Source organism: Simochromis diagramma, unplaced genomic scaffold, assembly GCF_900408965.1.
Source record: "Simochromis diagramma unplaced genomic scaffold, fSimDia1.1 OVJJ01000336.1, whole genome shotgun sequence".
In the NCBI taxonomy this organism is placed as follows: Eukaryota; Metazoa; Chordata; class Actinopteri; order Cichliformes; family Cichlidae; genus Simochromis; species Simochromis diagramma.
Window position 1 is genome coordinate 117,863 of NW_024386968.1, and position 12,196 is coordinate 130,058.

General features: G+C 40.5%; 1 protein-coding gene across 1 annotated transcript; it reads right to left on the minus strand.

Moving 5' to 3' along the window:
- Positions 1-1,051: 1,051 nt before the first annotated feature.
- LOC120737819 (P2Y purinoceptor 3-like) lies at positions 1,052-8,430 on the minus strand. The gene is made up of 2 exons (XM_040038689.1): positions 7,579-8,430; positions 1,052-3,465 (listed from the first exon to the last, which is right to left on the minus strand). Exon 2 carries the CDS (start codon positions 3,350-3,352, stop codon positions 1,943-1,945), a length of 1,410 nt encoding a protein of 469 aa, XP_039894623.1. The 5' UTR covers positions 3,353-3,465; positions 7,579-8,430; the 3' UTR covers positions 1,052-1,942.
- Positions 8,431-12,196: the final 3,766 nt, after the last annotated feature.

Sequence of the window (12,196 nt, forward strand, 5' to 3'; positions counted from 1 at the left end):
CTCTGTGATTGGTACTCATGGCCATTGATCAATGGGCTTTGATCAGTGGTTGTTAATCAATGGTCGTGACAATTTGCATATTGATGATCAAGAAAATGACCTCACAGCCCACAGTTGTGCTAGTTTCAGTCGTTGTGCAAATGTACTGTTGATAAGATTGGGGAAACCCGCTGAGACTGAAGAAGTCACCTGGATGAGTGACGAAACGTTTCTCCCACTGAAAACGTCCAGATGAACTGAATCATCTTTTGGGATTTACTTACTTGGATGAGTGAGCATGCATCAAGACAGACAATGATGGAAATTATATTAAAGTGTTTAAGTAAAATACTTTTGCTAAATGTACCAGACTGTCTTAATTTTGTGAATGAAAAAAATTGATAATAAAAAACATCAAGTAGTTACAAAGGCTTCTTTTTACACTTAAAACAAACAAACTGAACTGTCAGCCAATCACCTTACTTGAGACTGGCTGTCTTCAGAATTGACTTCCCTTTACTGTGTGATTCTGTGCTGGCTAGCATGTGTTGTGCAGACAACAATAAACAAATATTTACTGGGAACCTATGCTATATGCAGGCTGCAATAAACTTTGCCAAAGGCCACATTTGTTATGGAAGTCTTGAGAATGAAACATGCGACCTTAGACAGATATCAAAGGAGTAGCTCCTCAGGCATCACCCATTAATTCTATCCACAGGCCACCAAATTTAAGTCAAATTGAATTTTTCAATTTTCAGTGGGATCATTTCCTTTGTAGACTTACATATACAAACACGTTTACAGACTGGTACAAATATTTCAACAGCTAATTTCCCCTTAGTGACAATTGTGCATGAGGAAAGATTTTTAAAGAACTCACCTGTATATATCATACTAGTATTACACATACTGGATCATTTATTTCATTCTCCATAAATTTAAAACACGCAGCTTCTTATTTCAGCTTGTTGGAATCGTGGACTGAAGCCTTAAACTGTGACATCCTGTTGCAAAATCGTTACGTGTAGGGATCCAAGTGGTTTGCTGGTTTTGTAACTAAAGGTGTAGCTTCATTCCCTGTACAGAGCAGCAACCTTATGTAGTACTGATGTGACACACCATGGTTTAACAAACATTTAATGCTTGATTGTATCATGTGTCTGCAAGAAGAAACCATGAGACTAAGAATATCGTACATTATTTTATTTTACATGAAGAGATTAAAATATTATAAATGCAATGGCTATACATTTACATTTTTAACCTGCAGAATTAAAGTTTATAACTATTGTGTAAACGTTACATCGACAGTAGCAATAAATAAGCATTCTGACAGGATTCAGCCAACAGTAGTTGATGAAGTATTCCCTTGGGGGAAGTTACAAAACATCCTCTGCTTGCTTTCACAAATCTTGCCGTTGGTACTTCGATCTTTTATGTACAGTCTGTGATATTGGCTTTCGATTTCACTGAGTCTAAAAATGGTGACATTTGTTTGTTTCCCTTGTATATATGCGTGGATATTTATAGTTGTTAATTTCAGTCTTCTGTGTTCTCTGATTCCAGTTGTCAGGGTATGGTGGACATCTGGTGTTTACTGGTGTCTGGTAGGAGGATGTTGCCAGTAGGTCTTCTGGAGTTGAAGGTTTGGCCCAGGGAATCAAGACTTCTCCTGGTATGTATTGCAGATGTTGAATTTGATTGGGTTCCAGGGAGCTTAGCAGCTGGTGACAGTGTCTTTACTGGTTTGCCATGTTCCTTGAGTACATTTCGTGGTATTGCAATGCATATTGTCCAGCTAGGTAAAACCAATGTCAGTGAGTCCCTATACCAAGATGTGGGTAGTGGATCTCAAAATAAGATTTACATAAATGATTAACATGAAGCAGGACTGATTCACTTGTTACTAATGTGTTGCTTATTGGTGTCTATAAATAACATCCAGCAGTGCATCTGAAGTTCATTCAGCTACATATTTAACTTTTGCTCTGTTCATATATGATGGACTTTGACATGCTTTATTCTCTTTTTTGTCAATACGGTCTTCTGTTTCTCTGTCCACTTCACCCTCTCCTTTTCCCATCACTCTTAGTGGCAACTGTAGCATAGCATGCTGCTGGGTAGGGGTGTTTACTGCTTGGCAGCAGTGAGCTCCTCCTTTATCTTTAGTCAGAAAGTAAAGAAGGGCATTGAGCCATGCATTGAACGATGCTAAAGGTCTGGTAATCTTATAGCACATGGAGACTGCCGTCATGGTGTGACAGGGAACTCCCTTGGTCACTTTCAGCAAAAGAAAGATGGTTCTGGTAACATGAAAGGGGAAGAAACACAGAGCAAATAGCAGGGTGATAGTGATAATAGTTTTGATAGATTTACGCCTTCGACTGGCATATGGGGAGTGCGCACCAAGTGAAATGGAAATCCCTTCATCTCGTCCCGCCATCTTCTGCAATCCATTGCTTCGTCTTCTTCCCGTTCTAACAACTGCTGAGGCTTTCCCATCTCTTCTCTCCATGCATTCATCCATTGGATTTCTGCACAGTGAGGGCTGAGAATGCAGTGTCCTAAATATGGTCAGAACTACGTGAGAGTAACAGTAAGCGATTATGGAAAATGGCACAAAAAAGCCCAGCAAATGGAGTGTGATGCCATAGGGTACATAATCAGGAAACTCCTTATCGATGGCATCATCCCAGCAGTTCTGGTACTCTTCAATTACCCCTTCCAATTTACCATAGCCCGCATTACCATTTTCTGATGATATGCTATTACTCGGGTTGTCAGTACTTACATTGCTTCCAAACCCTGTTAATCTTGTCACATGACCAGTCTGAGCAAAACGGAAGATGGGGCAAGTCAAAGCAAATACTATTATCCAAACAAGGACACAAGTGCACTTGACAGCCTTCTTGGTCTCCAGCGTTATCACTTTCATTGGATGGCAAATACCAAGGTATCTGTGCACAGAGATACAAGTGAGGAAGAAGATGGAGCAATAGAGGTTAAAGTAGAAGAGAAAACGAACCACACGGCACATGAAGTCCCCAAAAACCCAGCGGTCACGCATTATGTAACTTCCTACAAGAAATGGCAGCGACAGGCCGTACATAAAGTCTGTAGAGGCCAGGTTAACCATGTATATTAAAGAGGCATTCCAGCGTTTGGTCCGACGGAAAGAACGGTAGAGGATGACAGAGTTAAGAGAGATGCTAAAGATGAATGTGAAGGAATAACAAATGGGAAGGAAGATGTACTTGTACGACTCGTCTATGCTGCAAGACTGAGTTGGTGAGGATGGGGAGGAAGAGTTGAGGATATCGTGGAACGTATCCACATTGATATCTGAAGGAACCTCATGTCTTGATGACATCGTGAGAGCAAAAGTTATTTTGATATGAGAGAGAAGGATTCAGCATGTATGTTTGGACTTCTGGCAGGTTTCTCCTCTATCATCCTTGGTCCTGTCCATGTATGAGTGTTTACCTAGAAATAAACAAAGACAGCAGTCATTTATCGGAATTTTATTTCATCAGATTTTCTCTTATCTTAGTATTGAAAGTTTTGATCAAGTAGTGTTCCTGGTTCTGTGTATGTTCTGTGGGCATCTGCAATGATTTCAAAGGTACATTAAAACTTTTTCACAGTATTTTACAGAGTTCTGTTAAAAAAACAAAGGACATTCCATTATTCAATAGCTTGTAAACCATGCCTTTGTCGGTTCTTCAGATGGTTTCACACAGTCTTCTTAACATTTGTGCTTCAGTTCATTGAGATTCATTGACAGCTTCGTGTCATACTTACATGTTTGAGATCATCAAATGTTAATATTACCATATTTTCTGCACTATAAGGCGCACTTAAAATCCTTTAATTTTCTCAAAAATCAACAATGCCTCTTATAATCTGGTGCGCCTTAAGTATGAATTCTGGTTGTGCTTACTGACCTCGAACTGATATTTATTTGGTAGGCTCAAAGATCTGTTAAAAAATTTTTTTACTATAACTTTGGTAAGCTACAAAGCCGCACCGCTTGGATTGTCGTAGCATTACAGCTACCGTAGTCAGGAGCATCGCGGAGCAAAACTCCGTCCAGTTCAGGTCCCAAAGTCAAAAGAACACTGCAGCATCACTGAGAGTTAAAAACTGTCTAAATTATTTCATCTTTAATAAAATGATCAGCGTTGCTGCTTTACCAGGTTTAACTATTAAGTTTAACATCCAGGCATCCATGAAAACAGGATTTATTACATTTAACAGAGTTAGAAGTTAGCTCGCTAGTTTCCACCTAAACATGATATAGCATGTTCTGACTGAGAGATTTCTGAGAAAATTCAAACGTACAGCTCTGCTATCACCTCCAACATAAATGAAGACAGAAAACTAAACAGCAGTGATGTTTGTAGGGTTACTGAAGTTGGGCTAGCTGGTATATAATGATGTGCTACGTGATCGCTAGCGACACAGCTATGTTAGCATAGCTGGAGGATGAACGCCAACTTTTTTCCACTCGATAAAAGTTAACGTGAGGGTTCCCGATGGTTAGGGACAAATGCAATCGCATGGCAGGATGCTGTAAACCAAACTTCAGTCAGGACAACAACTGAGATAATCCATCCACAATACGAGGTTAGTCATTAATATACTGCAACAACATGGGAATAGAGCAGCTGCCAGAGAATTCAGCATTAATGAATCAATGGTACGGAAGCAAGAAGAATGAGTTGAGTAAAGTCTGACTGTTTTGTTTCGCTTAGTCCACCTTATAATCCTGTGCACCTTATGGTCTGAAAAATATAGTAAATGCAACCTGTCTGACGAAATTTGGACCGGTACCTGTGACACCGTAAAGGCCGGTCCATGAAAATATTGTCTGACATTAAACTGGTCTGTGGTGCAAAAAAGGTTGGGGACCGCTGTCTTACAAGGTGATCAGCAACACCAGAGCACCACAAGAGACCACTCTCTCCCCTTTCCTGTTCACCCTTAACACCGTAGACTCCGTCCACTGTAGGGATCTGCCACCTTCCAAGGCTTTTTCTCTGCGGTGGTTGGATGTATTGCTAGGGGTAATGCGATGGAGTACCAGGTTGTGGTGGACTCCTTTGTCGTGTGGTGCAAGTAGAATCATCCGTAGATCAATGTGACAAAGACCAAGGAAACAATTGCAGACTTTAAGAGGACCAGGAAAACAATGACCACTGTGTCAATTCAGGGACTCAATGTGGACATAGAATATGAAGCTAGAGACACTAGCAACTACAGTCAATTGTTACTAATCAATGTTACTGTCAATTGTCTTTCAGGGGCCAGAGTTAGCGACATTAAGGGAAATTTAAAACTGCTGGATAAGGGTAAACATAGAATTAATAATAAACTGGTGTGTAACTTTGCCAAAACACTGTCGTTTTTGCTGGTTTGCTTGCCAATTGGACCAGGAGTGACATGTTTAGCTGCATGTTCTCCTTAAATTTCTGGCTGTCAGAGTGGTGTCCAAAAAATGATGTGGGCTTCAAGATTCAATCCTCCTGTTATTCCCCCAGAACCACATCCCCTTAGAGACTGTGTCAGCTCCCAGACAAAAAACAAACCAAAAATCACAAAAAAACTAATTTAACACAAAAAAACTACAAAGAAAGAACAATATAGCACCCACATCTCCACAAAGAGTAAAGCAGTGAAATTAACTGAACATTAATTCATAATTGATCAACAAATCGATCTACTCTGCCTGACAGAAACCTGGTAACAGCAGGATGTCAGTTTAAATGAATGAACACCCCCGAGTTATACTAACTGTCAGAATCCATGAAGGGGGTGCACCAATCTTTCTCACCAGCTTATTAATCAACCAGTTTTGAATCTTTTGAAAGCCTGATGCTTAGCCTCGTCCACTCTAACTGGAAAACTCAAAAACCAGTTTTATTTCTTGTTATCACTGGTTAGCACAGATTAGAGAAAAATTATACAAATCCACACAATTTTTAATCTATAACATAGATTTGTTTTTTTCTGCTAATTAAACTTTTAGTAACTTTCGTCCTCTAAGGATGGAGACACTGTGTTTGTAAAAGGATCTGCTCCCATCAGAAACAGAAACGTTTTCTCATACGCTGTTTGCTCAGAACAACTTTGCATCAGCTTACAATAAAACCATGCCGGCAATCTAAATCTGCCACCTATCTATAGCTAAAAGCATAAAAGTCCTTTAAAAAATGTTCTCTTATCTTATCTTATTATTATATTGAGGGCAATATAATAAAGAGCTACTGCTTTCCAACCCCACTCCTCCCATTAACTGTTCACTGGGGCCTTTGCACAATCTGTTTGTCCCCCTGTTGTATGCTGCTCATTCGCAGTGCTTGTTTGCCTTCCTGTGTACAAGGGTATGTTGCTGATTCAGATCCTTCTCACTCCATTAACTCAGCAATAAGTAACCACACTTTCCCTACGTGTCTTTATGCATCCCTCTGTACATTGGTCTCTCTCACTCCACTGATTACATATTACCCATTCCTGTCATCACAATCCCTGAGTAATTTCATGTCATGCAGTCAGCAACAGCATCAGCAAAGTCAACAGTTTCTAACTAAACAGGGTTCACTCAGGCAACATTGTAGTTTCTTCACTGAAAGAGTCACATCAGGTGTACCTCTGCATATTAGTTTGTTATAGAGTTCCAGTAAACTAAAGGAATATGTTTGTTTCGAGTTAAAATGACCATCTGCATCTAAACTAATGTTCAGTAAGAACACGTTTTTGTATCAAACACCGAAAAGGGGAATAAATATATCTTGAAAGTGTGACGATAGGTTCAATATTTGAAGCATTAGTTTCAAGGCCATAAATGTGTCGTGGTGTTTCTGGTGGCGCCTTACTTTTAATGTGTCTCAGATCTGTAGCTTTCTCAGATATATGACATTTTCAAAAATATAAAAGTGCACAAAGCCAGCCTAACACAAGAAAATGTGTATCCACTGACAAATGAAAAACATTTTCATGAGTCTTTCACAATTATACAATACAAAGATATGTGCCAGAAATACATGTTTCCTGCAAATCACAAAGATTGTATATTGCAGCTATTCCTTTTGCAAAGCATGTTGCAACACCCCATAAACTTTTGGCGCTTCTATAATTTACATTTCTGTTAGCTCCCTTACGTTTTTCAGAACTATGAAGAACAGTTTGCAGACACCTGAACTGTTCTGTCTAATCATAATAGCATGATGGAACACGATATGCTAACACATTTTCATGCTGTATGGGTGTTGATTGAATCCAATCTTTGCATTAAGTATCAGGAAAAAATTAGATATAAAAAGTAGCTTCTGGAAAAGCCTAAAACTCTCAAACCGTTTGCCTCTGAACTCATATTGAGTGTAGTTCCAGAGTGAGGCATGCAGTTACATAAGGCTAAGTAAGAAAATGTGTTTTTGGGTGGATGTTTAAGAGGATATTACTGCTTTGGAAAATGTTCTGGAACAAAAATAACAATTTTCCCGTGTCTGGAGGTTCATTAGTTGTTGTGTAAATGCAACAGCATCGAACTCATAAATACCTGCATCACTACAATCTGCTGTAAGACAAAGCGCTTACCCCTGCCAGCGATGACTCTTACTCCATATGGCTTCTATTCTGTTGCCCATCAGAATAGCTGAGAAACTGCAGAAACATCCAAAAGGCTATGACTGCAGTGCAGCTGTGATTGACACCACGACTGCAACCTTTCCCTGTATTTCAACAATAAGTGAACATTAGCTGCAATCAGTCATCAGCAGAGCGGCTTGGTTGATCTGTGACCCTGACGATTGGACCAATACAGCTTTCACCTTTTTGCCTGCTTCTCTGAACAGTCAGAGCAGTTTCTATGGTAATCCAGTCCCTCCCTCTGTCCCTCATTGTGTGTCATCCAATTCTTCTCCCCACTTCACCTCTGTGTGTGTGTGTGTGTGTGTGTGTGTGTGTGTGTGTGTGTGTGTGTGTGTGTGTGTGTGTGTGTTCCTCACTACTTTTTAAACAACTACCCTGAAAACAAATCAAGTTACGACACGTCCATTTAAGTTTAAAGCTTTTTATGAATAACCTCTGTACACTTAAAGATTCCTGGGTTTGATTCCCAAACTCCCTTTTGTTTTACAGAAAACTCACCAATCATCTTAAGTTCATGAGTTGTCTTTTTATAAAGACAACTCATGAACGCTCTACGCTCAACCCCAAAACAAAAATGCCTCATTGAAAGAAAGGCAACAGTAACTCAAATAACAAAGTTCTACAGTGTAAAGGTTTACACATTCTCCTGACAGGAATCCCTATTTGATCCCTGGAAAAGAGGCAAATCCCTTTGGGCCCAGAAAAGTATCTGCACTACTTGATGTGTGAATACAAAACACGTTCTCACTCCCAAAGCGTAATATTTTACGCTAGGTGACAAATCGTCAACATATTATGCTTCCGGGTACCCAACACGTCCCTGACGAGATCGAAAAAATAAGGAAACACGAGAACCGTTTAGAATCAATCTACACATGTTTGTTCATTTTCCTCAAAGTTACTTTGGAAAAGACTATTTAACGTCATTAAAGTGCTGGTTAAGGTTAGACAGCGATTCCTGAGATTAGGGACAAAACAGGTTTTAATTTTCTAAAATATATTTTTTGATTTTTCAAAAACATATTTACTTATAATTGTTACACAAAGTTTTTGCTGTCTCACCATGTTTTGGTCTCCCAGGTGTAACATTTTTTAATAATTTATGTTTTTGCTGGAGCAGTGCAAGGTTTTTGTCAACACCGTCAGACACAAAGAAATGCAGAAATATATATTTTAAATTAAGTTGTTTCACCTATTTTGACTATTAGCAGCTTCTCTATTCTTCTCTGGTCTATTGTTTATGCACATTTATGCACATTAATTAGTTATATATATATATATATGTGTGTGTGTGTGTGTGTGTGTGTGTGTGTGTGTGTGTGTGTGTGTGTGTGTGTTATACACTGGTTCACCAAAATCATCACCAAAGTAACCACCAATGAGTCGTCTCCTTGTGTCACTGCTTCAGGACCTGATTATAAAGCACTGAATCAGGTCCTGAAGCAGTGACATACAGGATGACGCTTTGGACGTCATTAGTCACGTGACTCTGGCCAGCCGACCTCAGCCTCGACACAGTGTTTCTGAAGCACTGTCTTTATGACACTTTAGCTCCACAGACCATCACTACAGTTAACATCAGATGTCCCACCAGTGGGCTGCATTGTTTGTGTTACATTTTAGTGGCCGTCAGTTTTAGAACAGTTTTAGTTTGTTTTACGTTGCTTTTCTTGTGTATTTTTAATTGACAAGCAAAGAAGAACATTGTCTTCCACACCTACACCTATGTGAGACTTGGTTGTTGGCTGGCTATCCTCCGTCAGTGCAGGCACAAGCATGGGTAAAGGCATAATCAACACTTACATTCTAGGTTGGTCAACAGAGAAAGAGAGAGAAATAAACATGCTCAAAATGGGTATAACTTTATTTTGTAGTTGTAAAGTTAATTCTGACCTTCTGCATAAATGTTTAGATGGAGCACCTCTCCATCTAAACAGCCTGATTCATCTCTGCTACCACCAAGACACATATAGGAAATCTTTTGTCCCATAATGTTTAATGCAAAAACACACTTATTCATACACAAATCTAGATGGTTCTACCACGGGGTAGGACTCTTCCTTTCTACACCGTGGTAGAAGAATGGATTATGTGAAGAGCTGTGTTGGTGTTTTTAGAGCATGTGCTCCACAAATTGGAGGTGAGGAGAGCAACCTGGTTACAGGGAGATGAACGTGTTAGCTTAAACGAATCAACACTGCCAGTCACTGACAGTTAGTCACAATAACTGTCAGAGGTCTGAAAGCACAAACTGAGGAACAGGAGCAGTAATCTTTCACTCCAGCTTATTAACCAACCATCCTTTGAGTCATTTTAGTCCATGACTCAACCAAAGACCTACACAGAGCTTTTTTTGCAGTTCATTTCCTGAGGACAAATGCTGTCAGTGTGTACACACATAAAATATTTGCACCTCGAAAATGTTTTATCTACTTGGTGTGTAAAGGGCTTTACTCTTGTCTTGTCCATTTGAAGCAAAGGTCCGGCACAGACGGGGTTTTGAAAGAGAAAATGGCCAGATTTGTGAAGCTGAACATAATAAATGGTGTGGAATCATCAGTATTTATTTAGGTTTGGATAGTTGCATTTGTAAAGTAGTTATACATGTGGTCAGCACATTCCTGCAAGCCCTCAAAGGTTATACACAAATCATTGTGCACATTTGTAAGTCTTTGTTTATGCTTGTGGATCATATCATATGCATTTGCAACACTTTTGAGGCATATTTCTCTCCATATTCAACTCCCCCGGTTTTTCTGCTCAGTCAGTGAATTCAGCTCTAGTTTGTCAAAAACCCACAAACTGTGACAAACTCTAAACATTGATTATGAAAGATTCTACAGTCATTGGTCACATCAGTCAGGATTTGGCCCAGAAGTTGATTGACAGCACACAAGGGGGAATTGCAGAGGTCTTGAAAAAGACGGCCAACAGTGCTGACCCCCTGTTTCAATCCAGGGGGTCAGCGTTGACATTGTGGAGGACTATAAATACCTTGGAGTTCACATTGACAATAAACTGGACTGGGCTGCAAACACCACAGCACTTTACAGGAAGGGCCAGAGTCGTCTCTATTTTTTGAGGCGACTGAGGTCCTTCAACATCTGCCAGAAAATTCTCAGGATTTTCTACGAGTCTGTTGTGGCCAGTGCGATCCTCTATGCTGCTGCATGCTGGGGGAGCAGGCTGAGGGTCGCAGACGCCAACAGACTCGATAAACTAATCCGTAAGGCCAGTAATGTTGCGGGGATGGAGCTGGACTCCCTCAAGGTGGTGTCGGAGAGGCGGATGCTGTCCAAGATAAAGACAATGTTGGATAACACCTCCCACCCACTCCATGACATGACAGGAGCTCGTTCAGTGAGAGACTGAGATTACCGAAAAGCACCACTGAACCTGTGGCCATCTCCCTGTACAACTCATCCATGTTTACTGCTACACCCTTCTTGCACATGTTCTTTTTCAGCTATTTATTAATAAGTGACTGTTATGTACATATATGCCTGTATATATTGTGCTATTCTTAGTTAGTGTATTGTCTGTCTCTGTTAATGTTTGTTTATAATGGAGCACTGTAACGAAAAATAATTTCCCCCAGGGATCAATAAAGTATTCTGACTCTGATTAGATGTGCCTTCTCGAAGAGAGGGACCTTGTAGGCACGGCAACATTTCAATCCATGACAGCTTAGTGTGTTGCCAGTTCTTGGTGACTATGGCGCCAACTGCTTTAGATCATTAAACTCCTCCCGTGTAGCTTTGGGCTGATCCACCACCTTTCTCATGATCATGCTCACCCCATGAGGCAACGTCTTGCACTGAGCAGCAGACCCAGGGCGGCTGATGGTCCTTTCGTATTCTTTCAGGCCTCATCAGAGGAAGAGAGACAGTTTCCTTGTGCTGCTTTGCCCACCAGAGAGAAGTTGATCTTTGGGAGCTTCATTCCTGGGCTCCTTTCGGTCAGACTTGTCGGGGTTGGATTGATCTCCATGCCCACTTGTGTTTACCACCTGGGCGGTCATCTGAAAGCGTGGAAACCCGTGCAGCTTACACCATCGTCCGTACTCTGTTCCAGGCTCCTCTACACCTGTGCTGGTGGGATGCAACATTTAAATGATGATAATTATAAAAAGCAGTGCTCCACTGAGACCGCTCTCTTGAAGGTCTAATGATCTAATGATCTAATTTTTTGGCTAGTGCATTTGGCTCTGCCTTGGTTTTCTTCCTGTTTATAGGGCCTCTCCTAGAACAGACAGGTTTTCCTCCAACATTGCCTTCATAAGTGGGAACGGGGTTCCACACGGTTCAGTTTTAGGTCCACCACTATTTTCTTTCTACATGGCTCCTTTACCTGGCATTATTCAATCTTTCAGTGACATTTCTTATCATCTCTATGCCAGTGACATTCAGCTGTATGTCGTTTAAGCCTCATCAGCTGGATAGGTTGTCCACCCTAGTCCACTGCTTAACTGGTGCTACTGATTGGCTCTCTGGCATTTACCTTGTTTTAAACACCAAAAAGACTGAGGCCGTGATCATAGCTCCTCCTGAACTCGATTCTAAAA